Source organism: Rhyacophila brunnea, unplaced genomic scaffold, assembly GCF_057557595.1.
Source record: "Rhyacophila brunnea isolate RB1 unplaced genomic scaffold, BYU_Rbru_1.0 scaffold_73, whole genome shotgun sequence".
Classification (NCBI taxonomy): Eukaryota; Metazoa; Arthropoda; class Insecta; order Trichoptera; family Rhyacophilidae; genus Rhyacophila; species Rhyacophila brunnea.
Window position 1 is genome coordinate 1,391,057 of NW_028233343.1, and position 12,194 is coordinate 1,403,250.

Here is a 12,194-nt window from a genome sequence, read left to right on the forward strand (position 1 = left end):
GTTTTAGTTTTTTTATAATTGCTTTTTATTTTTTTATTTATTTCTTTTGATTTATGAATATTTTTTTCTTTGTTTTTTTTTGAAATATTCGTATTGAATCTGTGTCATTTTATCTTTTACCTTAAAAAATTGTAGATACAGCTAAAAAAATATTGGTTGTATACATTTTTTTTAAAATAACATGACAACAAGTATAGAAGATTAAAAATATTCTTCTGTAAAGAATAGTCAGTCTAAAAAATAAATAAAGAGACAGCGCACACAAAAAATATGTACCAAAGCTGCAATAAAATTAAGTTTTTATTTAAAATAAAAATAATTGCCAATATTTCTATTTTTTACGCGATATACTTATAATCTAGATAACTTTATTAAACAGTTTTATATAATCACTATTAAATTCAAATAATATCACCAGTTTTTTATTTAAGGTTATAGAAAAATTAAATAAACATTGTTGATGCATTTTAAAGTATTGTTTTTAAAATACTTTTTGATTTTATTGGGCCTATGACTTTGTCGATGATTTTATAAGCAGAGTTGGATTTAAGCATGTGTCGAAACAACTTCTATATTTATGAATTTCTTATCTTTTATTCTTGCATAAATTTCAGATGTATAGTTGATATTAAATTATTTTTAAAAACTTTCCCTTAAATTTTTATATATGATTCTTTAGAAAAAATTGAAATTCTGATCGAATTGTCTTTATTTATTTATGTTTTACTTCTATTACTACTAGAAAGATCGCTTTATACTAATAGGAACCATTTCTTAACTGTTGCGTCTCTCTGTGGGACCCCTCCCCAAGCACTTCTTGTCGCCCGTATTCAATGTGGATTGGGCCTTTTTATATAGGCGGCTGTCATTATGTGGGAGGAATGTGATTCTGTCTACTGTTCATCGCTAAGGTATACAAGCCAAAACCACACTTACCTATATCCTGCTGAAAGTTGTGAGATCTTTTTTCATACTGGAGGCACAGTTCAACGGCTTACACAGCAACCTCCTATTTCTCATGGTTTGTCAATGCTTTTTGGAATATCTTTTGTTCATCACTGGCCGCCTCCTTGGGTATTTTTCTTTAGAGTAAATTCGTTTGGAAATTAGTGGGGTGAGTGGAAGTGGAACCCGATACTTCCCATAGGGGTCGACTTGTAAACCACTCAACTACGCCAGCCCAGATTCTATAGAAATGTAAAATTTATTATATTTGCATCAATAAAATATTAAAATATATACCCGTCAATATTATATAGAAACAACTTGTATTTATCGTTTAACTTATGTATTAGATTCATCATTACATAATATATGGATTTATGCTGTATAAACAATTTATGTCATGAAGAATATAAAATAAGAATCGCATTCATTGATATATAAGATTTTTAGGATGATTTAAACTATTGATTTCATACGCAAATTACAAAGCGGGTATAGAAACATCGTTGACGGTGTAGCTTTCGTATAAAATAAGATGTGCTTTTTGATACATCTTAAAATAATTTAAAATGCCAATGACTCCAAGAACAAACTGGCAGTAATAAGTATAAATTACAGCAAAAATATCATATTTCCAATATAATCATTTTTATAGAGAAAATCAAATGTATTTATAAACATTTATATTATGTGTAACGAATTAATTTTGGTATAAAAAAACCAAAAATTTAAACATATTCGGAACTATGAGGCCTTCGGTATGTTATTGTTGTTATCTTGAATATTGTTTAGATAATCTACTATAGCATCTTTATAAGTAAATTTAAAAAAGTAATATTTCATGGTTAATTTATATTGAGTTTCTTGTGGCGCATATAGCATAAAAGTCATGTAATTTAAATTTTTATACAATGAAATTGTTTTTTTCATATCCGAAAACCGAAATATTCAAGATCTATTCAATATGAATTTTAAGAAATATCAACTACAGTCTGTTCTATAAAAATAATTTTGAGTTAGTTTCTTTCGAAAATATTTTTCCTTCCAGTTCTATTTTTTTAATGCAAGATATAAAAAAATAAATATTAAAAAAATATTTATCTAGTTTAGCTTTATTATCTTCTAAAGTTATGCCTATTACTAAAATTCTTGTTGAGAAATACATATGTTCCAAATAAACTTACAAAAAAAATTAAAAAATCTGTTATAATTGCGTAAGTTTAATTTTTAGTACATAAATTTTAGCATTTGTTTGCATTCATATATTTAAATTTTAATAAAAAGAGATTTATCTATAAATCCAGCTCTATTTAGTGCTTTTAGATATATGAATACGACAAATCAAAATAATAATTAAGAATATCATCGCTATCTTTTAAAAATGTAGTATTGATTATCGTATAAGCTTATATATGTTACTTATTAGAACACGAACTGTATAGTAAAAAAACAGTAAGATTCACAAAAAAATAATAAAAATATGGGTATTGTAAGAATCTAAATATCAGATATTGTATATTAAGTGTAAATTTACGTGAATTTGTCAAGATAGTCAAAACATCGTACCATATAAATCTTATGTATTTGATGTTTTTTTTTCATTAAAATTATAAGATTGTGTCTGCAAAATAATACAAAATATACAAAGAATTATCTTTATTATCTAGTTTCAAATATTAATATGTTATATACACACAACTTATCCTATTGTTTAATAATCAAATATTAAGATCAATAAAAACTATTTCAATGTCTATTTTACATTAATATAAACTTTATGAACAAATCAAAGCTATGTATGATTTTTTTTTGTTTTTATAGAAAGGGTATTATGAAATATTCAAATGTAATTATGTTTGTATTTTTAAGATATATTTGTAATTTTACTGTTTTTAACAGATTTTTTATGATTTCTGGGGGAAAGTTTTAAAATTAGATATCCTATACTGAATTTCTTTGGATTAATCTATAAAGCTTTTAAAACAACCGTTCTAAATGAATTATATAATAAAATATATTTTTCACTGTAAATGTGTTTATTATCTTTTTAACCCAACATATAATTTTATATATATCTCATCTTGTTTGATGATAAATAGATCAATATATTTTTTTCTGGTGGTAAATTTAAATTTACAAAACCTAAAAAATTCATTTCCAGAGCTCGTTATATTCAAAAAAGTAATTTATGCCAAAATAATAGATGAAGTATTGTTGATAGACCAGTCTGTATCATAAAATAAATCCATTTGGATATTTTGATATACGAGAAAAGTAGAAAATACGATTTATGCCTTTTTTCTTTGTAATAATAGGATCGATCTACATGTTAAAGTTTATACATTTAGATTGAAGAAGCGTTGAAATATTATTATTAAATTACGGATAAATTAAAAATTTTTGTTGTTTCGAGAATTTTTACATTCAGAATTGGCAATAAGAAAGTCAACTCCACGGCCATTTTTCTAAACTTAAACATATATAAAATGCATTAAAAAATGAGAAGATGATGGGACATAAAATCATACAGTATAATATTAAAGAAGTACTTTTCGTATGCAAAAAATAAATAGTCAAATGCCAATATTTATGGTAATTTTAATTTTAGCTCTAAGTAATATATGTTTGTATATAAGACAGCAATACCTTTCAGCTAAAAAATCTAAATTTCCATTTAGACGTTAAAGCGAAAGATCGCCGAATGAAAAAAAGGATTCTGTGTTATTCATGCTAAGATGCCGGGACCCATGGTAATAAATATAATCTTCTGTCTAAATAAACATAAAAATATGATTTTTAACAAGATATAAGGCAGCATTTATACATAATAATCTATGATTTTGATATTTATAAAAATAATTTACATGAAAATAATAATAATATATTCTAATTTGAATTAAGTCCCCCCGCAAAATGATTTTATATATCTTATGAATAAAAAGATAGAAAATATAATAATCATTCCAAGCATATATTTATTAAGAATTTTAAAGATGCATGTATTATAATAGCCAAAATATTAAACTTATTGTCAAATTTTTTTTATTAAAAATTCAAAAAATAACAATAAGAAACCCCATAAAAATACATTGCATTTTTGATGAGATAGATTTATTGAATGTAGATTAGGTGATATTTCCATATTTCATACTATTTCTTATTTATTAATAAAACATATATGTATGTATAAAAACTTCTTCTTTTCTCTGTAATTTAAATTATAAACGAGCAAAAAAATGTTAAATTTTTTGAATCTTACGGGACTTAACAAAACCACATTACGTGGCGTTTATTTGTGAAACCTAAAATCATAGGAATCATGATGTTACATATATTGATACATTTTTTATAATAGATGCATACGAATATCTATACATTAAGAAAATAAATAAATTTAATATTTTATATATATGGTGCTGTATAAAATTTTTTAAGTACCCTATCTTGATTAAAAAACTGATTTGTAAAATGCTTATATTTTTTATGATTTTAATATTTCTTAAATATTTTGGTTTTGAAATGTATTTGGAGTTTAAATTTACTTTGTTATCGAAAATTTCAATTTTTAGAAATTATATAAAACTTCTACTATCTGTTAACCATAATGTTCACTATCATACAGTAATGATTATCTGCTAAATTATATTTATATTTTGATTTGCTGCTACTTTGTTATGAATTACTCTACATTCAAATCTGAATCGTAAAATACCTTATAATAAAACGAACAAGTTCATATTTTACAAAAATTTTGTTGTGATCAATTAATTTTAAGCTAGAAATTTACTAAAAAGAGATAAGAGAGTAAAATATCATACAAATACAATTTTTTTTTATTTTCTAGTGTAAAAAATGCTAAGAATAAGCAAATATTGGATTTATAGTAAAATCTAGGTTCTTCTTATGAAACGTTAAAAATATTTTTATCAAGAATAATATATATTTATATGCTCAAAATGTTTGTTATCTTCAAGAAAGTGGTGGCACAACACGTATTGCTGACATCTGGCAGCATATGAAATTTTAACATTGCATGATAAATCTTGTGAAGACCTTATATAATTTGTATCAAAAAATGCGAGGATAATGTAAAAAGCATCTTTTTGTTATATGCTTAAATAAAACTGAAAAAATACTAGGGTTATTATTTATGACTGTAAAGTCAAATTGTTATAGAACATGTGAAATATTTTTGTCAATCATTGTCGGCTTTATAGCTATAAAAAAACCAGATCCTAAGAACATATGTAATTGTTTTAGAGTGTAATACCTTCACGAAATGAAAAGGTGCTCTATTTAACGCTTTTAAATGGTATTAAGAAGTAAATACATACTAAGAGTATAATTGGGTTTGAAGCTGATATTAAACTAATAGATGTGACAAAAAAATTGATTGTAAATTTTTATGAATTTGTTGGTATTTAAAGGTGAATATGAATGTAATACTCAATAAAAAAAAGACAGAATACCCAATGTTTCTTGCAATTTTGCCCCAAATTTGGGACGTATCGATTTTTAAGCCAATAAAGCTCGACTTGATGTAAGTCATTAAATAACAGAAATCAAAACCAAATATTCCAACATTTATAATGGTTTTGGGTAATCACCAACACTATTATTTTATAATTTTTCGTACTTTTATTATAGTATTATTCGATTTTTTATTTTATAATTTATCAATAATAATATATATAATTTGGCAACAATTATAATTTAGAAAGTCTTCAATTAATTAATTTATTCCTCTTATATTCATGTTCTCTATGCCTCTTCTAAAACTTATAGTTTAAATATTTTTTTAAAAATAATTCTGTTTTTTCAATTAATTTAGTTATTCCTCTCATATTCATCTTTTTCTATACCTCTTCTAAAACTCATAGTTTAAATATTTTTTTTAAAATAATTCTGTTTTTTCAATTAATTTATTTATTCCTCTTATATTCATGTCCTCTATGCCTCTTCTAAAACTTATAGTTTAAATATTTTTTTTAAAATAATCATAATTTTTCAATTAATTTATTTATTCCTCTTATATTCATCTTTTTCTATACCTCTTCTAAAACAATTCTGTTTTTTCAATTAATTTATTTATTCCTCTTATATTCATGTCCTCTATGCCTCTTCTAAAACTCATAGTTTAAATATTTTTTTTAAAATAATTCTGTTTTTTCAATTAATTTATTTATTTATTCCTCTTATATTCATCTTTTTCTATACCTCTTCTAAAATAATTCTGTTTTTCAATTAATTTATTTATTCCTCTTATATTCATCTTTTTCTATACCTCTTCTAAAATAATTCTGTTTTTTCAATTAATTTATTTATTCCTCTTATATTCATGTTCTCTATGCCTCTTCTAAAACTTATAGTTTAAATATTTTTTTAAAACAATTGAATTAAAAGTTTTTTATCATTTTTAATTTAGCGATTAAATATTTTCGTTTCATTTGCAATAAAAATAAAATCAACCATTACCCTCAAATGTCGAATTCGCAATCCACGGCCCCGACAATCAAATCCGTCCAGTTTGGAATATATTCGCCCACGCTTATTAAGCACCATAGTGTTCTTCAGATAATTCACCCAGAAACTCTAGATGGTGGTGTACCAAAGGATAGTGGTTTAGTAGATCCTCGAATGGGGATTACTGATCCATCATTATTGTGTTCTACTTGTGGACATAACACGATGGAGTGCCAGGGACATTTTGGGCACATAGAGCTCTGTAAGCCGGTTTATCATGTGGGTTATATTACTAAGATAAAAAAAGTTCTTGAGAGTATATGTTTTTATTGTTCTTCTATTAAGAATAAGAAAGTTTCTGATGATAGTAAACGACCAGAGTCTGTTACGAAAGTAACCGATCATGATGGTTCTCAGCGTTTATCGAGAGGTGTAGATAATGAGTATAAGTCTTCTTCACAGTTTAATCATGTTGTTAATTCTTGTGGTTCGCCTGCTAATACTAGCACAACAAATATAAATGAATCTAAAGAGAAAGAGAGAGTGTCTCCTTTTATTCTTAGACATCTATTAAATAAAGTTTGGGCTGAAAACAAATCACGTTTTGTGTGCGAGGCGTGTACAAATAAACAACCTGTCATACGAAAAGAAGGTTTAAATCTTTTTGCTTTTATGAAGGGAACAGATGGTGATGGAAAGGTTGTTTTGAGTGCAGAGAAAGTCCATAACATTTTGAAGAGGATTGATGATGATGATATAGGCCTTCTTGGTTTTGATAAGAAGTGGTCTCGGCCTGAGTGGATGATTATTACAACTCTTCTTGTTAGTCCTCCTTCGTGTAGACCTTCTATACAAATGGATGGTCTTCGAGGTGAGGACGATCTAACCCATAAGTATGCAGATATAGTCAAGGCGAATAATAATCTTCTAAAGTATGAGAATGAGGGGGCGCCGGCTCATATTTTACGTGACTATGAGCAGCTTCTTCAGTTTCATGTAGCTACATTGATGGATAATGATATGTCAGGTCAACCACAGGCTTTACAGAAGAGTGGACGTCCTTTAAAGAGTCTTAGTGCGAGATTGAAAGGAAAGGAAGGCAGACTTAGATACAATCTAATGGGGAAGAGAGTTGATTTTAGTGCACGTACAGTTATAACTCCAGATCCAAATATAAGTTTAGATGAAGTTGGGGTTCCTGTTAATATAGCGATGATCCACACCTTTAACGAGTGTGTGAATAGTTTGAATGTAGTTGAAATGCAAGAGTGTATTAATAGGGGGCCTAATTGTCATCCCGGTGCGAATTATGTTGTGCGAACAGACGGGCAAAGAATTGATTTGAGGTTCAATCGTAGCGATATCACGCTCGAACCTGGTTTTATTGTTGAGAGGCATCTGAGGGATGGTGATGTAGTTCTTTTTAATCGTCAACCAAGTCTTCATAAAATGAGTATGATGGCCCATCGTGTTCGTGTTATGGACAAGAAAACCTTTCGACTGAATCTTTCTGTCACAAGCCCGTATAACGCAGATTTTGATGGGGATGAGATGAATCTACACGCACCACAATCATTATTGACAGTTACTGAGCTTTCTTTGCTTGCTGGCGTAGAAAAGCAAATAATTAGTCCACAGAGTAATAGACCTGTGATGGGTATTGTGCAGGATACTTTAGTCGGTGTTCGTAGACTTACGCTTGATGGTGTTTTTCTCACACTTCGTGAAGCCATGCAGTTGTTTTATGCCGCTGATATAGGTAAATTTATAAAAGAAAAAAACATCTATAGTGATAAATCTGATGCGTCGACTTCTTATAAAGAAGGGGAAAGTTCCAGACCCAATTCCATGAATAATTATGTGGATATTAATGCAGATTTGCATAATGATTATGCAAACTATAGCCTTTTTTCAGATGATTTTACCAGAAAGGAAAATCTAGAACATTCTATTTACGGTGCCAAAGGTATAAATAGCAGAGGAACCCACAATCCAAACGAAAATAAAGAAACTAATTATATTTATTTCAATTCCGAAACACTACCACCGCCAACAATATTAAGACCCATCCCGTTGTATACAGGGAAGCAAGTATTTTCCTGGTCACTCCCCGCAATAAATTTTCGAACTACAAGTGCTGATGATAAGAGAGTCTTGATAGTAGACGGTCATCTTCATAGTGGAGTAATCGACAAAAAAAGTGTAGGAACATGTGAAGGTGGAATAATTCATATCATATTTAATGATTTTGGTGGTGAAATATGCCGACGCTTTTTTGACACTGTTCAAAGAATAATTAATAATTATATTACAACGATTTCTTGCTTTAGTATTGGTATTGGAGATACAATAGCATCAAAGATTTTAGAAAAGGAAATAATCGAAAGCATCGCTACAGCCAGACAAGAAGTGAATAACATAATTATGGATCCAACTAGCCTTACAAGACTTCCCGGAATGTCATTAAGAGAAACATTTGAGTCCCATATAAACGTTGCACTTAATAAAGCCCGTAATATCAGTGGTGCATGTGCTCAAAAAGAGCTTCGAGACTGTAATAATGTTAAACAAATGGTGATGGCGGGTAGTAAAGGTAGCCTTATCAATATATCACAAATGACTGCTTGTGTAGGACAACAAAACGTTGAAGGTAAGAGAATACCTTTCGGGTTTAGAAACAGAACACTTCCACATTTTACGAAAGATGACTATGGTCCACAGTCACGCGGGTTTGTAAGCAATTCATATCTTACAGGTCTAACACCAGAAGAATTTTATTTTCATGCGATGGGGGGAAGAGAAGGACTTATTGATACGGCTGTAAAAACAGCAGAGACTGGTTATATTCAAAGAAGACTTGTAAAGGCAATGGAGGATCTTAAAATTGTATTTGATGGAAGTGTAAGATCCGGTGGTGGAAGCCTAACACAGTTTTGTTATGGTGATGATAGCCTGAAAGGGGAAAGTATTGAGAGATGTAATATATCAGAATTAAAAATACCAAAGGAGCTTTTGGAAATCATAAGAAATCAATTCAAAGTACATAATAAAATTAAATCAACAGATAACAACCAAAAGGAAAGTAGCGATGCCCATATGAATATCCCTTCAGAAAATTTAGTAGCACAATCATCGAACAGCTTTGGAAATGATACTAGTGGCCTCAAATCATCAAATAGTTTTGAAATTGGAAATAATATATTTAATATTAATCAATCTAAAGTAAAGGTAACAAATATGGAAGCTGTTGTGAGCACTGATCCATACAACAAATCAAGCTTTGATCTTGAAAATTTTGATTTAATTCAAGCCACAATTGTTTTTCTTCTCAATAACGCTACAGAAAATGTAAAAAAAACATGTATGGAGTTTACAAATATTTTAAAGGACGAGCTTCATAGCTTGAAGGAAGCATCAAAAATAGACACCTATTACATGCCAGTAAACATGCGTAGACTTTTCTGGAACGCTAAAAGAAAATATCCATCAACCTTATGCAATATACTCCCAAAAGAACTATATAACAAACGAAACAAACTTGAAGAATGGATTGCTGAGAAAGTAATTCATTATAGCAACAATTCTCAATTTTTAAAATATATACAAAATACACTTTCTATGGTAAATATCCTTTACAATAAAATAAATATGGATCAACTCGAATACATTTTTAATGTGACGAAAGAGAAACTCCATGCCTCGCTTGCTGTTCATAATGAAATGGTAGGCACACTGGCTGCTCAAAGTGTTGGTGAACCTGCAACTCAAATGACCCTAAATACATTTCACTTTGCTGGTGTTGCATCAACAGTCACTCTTGGAGTACCTCGTCTTAAGGAAATTATAAATATTGCAAAAACTCTTAAAACGCCGTCTATGAAAATTGTACTCAATGAAGAATACAGAAAATCATTGAACGATGCAAAGGTTGCCCAGAATAATATCGAGTATACACGCATTGAAGACCTCATTGACTATTCCCAGATTTTATACGAGCCTGTCTACGATCAGACAGATATTGAAGAAGATAACGATTTTTTAAGCACACACTATGAGTTGGCAGATGATGTTGAAAAGGAAAGGGATCAGAGACTCGGATTTTATGTCATCAGAATTGTACTTGATAGGGATAGAGTTGTGTCTAAAAACATCACTATCGAACAGGTAGTATTGAAAATAAAAGAAAAACACGATGATCAAACACCAAAAAATCATAATAATCAAACAAATAACGAAAATGATACAATCGATAACATAACAAATGATGTGGAAATAATTAGCAGTAAACTATCTATAATTACAAGCGATCAAAACGATATAAACCTTGTAATTAGAATCAGAAGTTATTTCACAACCGAAGAAGAAAACATAGATCTTTTCAACAAAATAATGACCATTCCTTTATTAGGATACAAAAATATAAAAAAAGTGTTCTTAGTCGAAGAAAAAAATGAATTTATTCTTCAAACTGAAGGGGTTAACCTCAGAGATCTACTCGCATGCCCAATAATTGACACATCACAACTATACTCCAACAACATCATCGAAACATTCGAGGTACTAGGAATCGAAGCTGCTCGGGCCGTTATACTCAAAGAACTAAGATCTGTAATCGAAAACGAAGGCTATGTAAATATTCGACATTTAAGTCTTCTTGCTGACGTAATGACCGTAAGGGGGATTCTCACCGGAATTACAAGACATGGTGTTAATCGAGGCGAGAAAAGTAGTTTAATGCGGTGTAGTTTTGAAGAAACTGTAGAAATCCTCATGGAAGCTGCTGTCATCGGCGAAAAAAGCTACTGTAAAGAGGTAACAGAAAGTATAATTCTAGGCCAAAACGTACCTGTAGGAACTGGTCTGACAGAACTATACCTCGATACCACTATGCTCAAAGATGCAATAAAGATAGTCGGCGTGGACAAGATATTCGATTTCGAATCTAAAAATATCGATGACTCATACACAGACATGAGATCCCCTGATGTAAGAACTCCATTAAGCGACGAATTTGAAGGATCTGGCGGATGGAGTCCTGAAATTACCGGATACTCAAAAGTTGGAAAAGTATATAACATTAGCAATAGTCCATCTTACTCTAAAATTTCCTCTCCTTCATACACCCAAAGCATGAAAATCTCTTCTCCTGGTTTTATCCCCGGTAGTTCTTTTAGAAACCACAGTTCTGTTGATTATTCCCCAACTTCCTTTCAATCTTATTCCCCAACAAGTCCAGCTTACACCAGCGTTAGTCCAAAATATACACCAACTTCACCCTCCTTTACATCTGCCTCTTCCCTAGGCTCAAATACAGGGGATGTCAACCCTTTGTCTCCGGGTATAAGGTTTAGAGGCGGGTTCTTTGGAAGAAATAATCCCATGTCTCCTTCTTCTCCAAGATATTCCAGAGACACCCAAACAAGAACACAAGCTAGAAGTGTTTCACCAAGCGAAGAAAAACAAGAAAAAGAGAAAAAAGACGAAGGGGATACAAGAAAATAAAAGTTTAAATTGTTTTAAAACTTATGGTCCAATTTATTGTTATGTATTGTACACTATTTCTATATGATAAGTTTAATCGTTATAAGTGACATTTATTTGTATAGTGCATTATTTCTAATAAATAACTTTAATCTATATAAATGCATATGATTTTTATAGTGCATTATTTATAATAAATAACCTTAATCGTTATAATCGTTTATTGTATAGTATAGACAGAAATGTAAACATTTATTATTATGAATTGATTGTGAATTTATACTGTATAGTATAGATATGTAGAC

At 29.3% G+C, this 12,194-nt stretch overlaps 1 protein-coding gene across 1 annotated transcript; it reads left to right on the top strand.

The window, feature by feature from the left end:
* The first annotated feature begins 3,680 nt into the window (after window positions 1-3,680).
* On the top strand, window positions 3,681-11,843 carry LOC147064336 (uncharacterized). The gene is made up of 6 exons (XM_085958489.1): window positions 3,681-3,695; window positions 7,024-8,171; window positions 8,448-9,447; window positions 10,096-10,621; window positions 10,697-11,475; window positions 11,808-11,843. The coding sequence occupies exons 1-6, from the start codon at window positions 3,681-3,683 to the stop codon at window positions 11,841-11,843; spliced, it is 3,504 nt and encodes a 1,167-aa protein (XP_085814615.1).
* The last annotated feature ends 351 nt before the right edge of the window (window positions 11,844-12,194 follow it).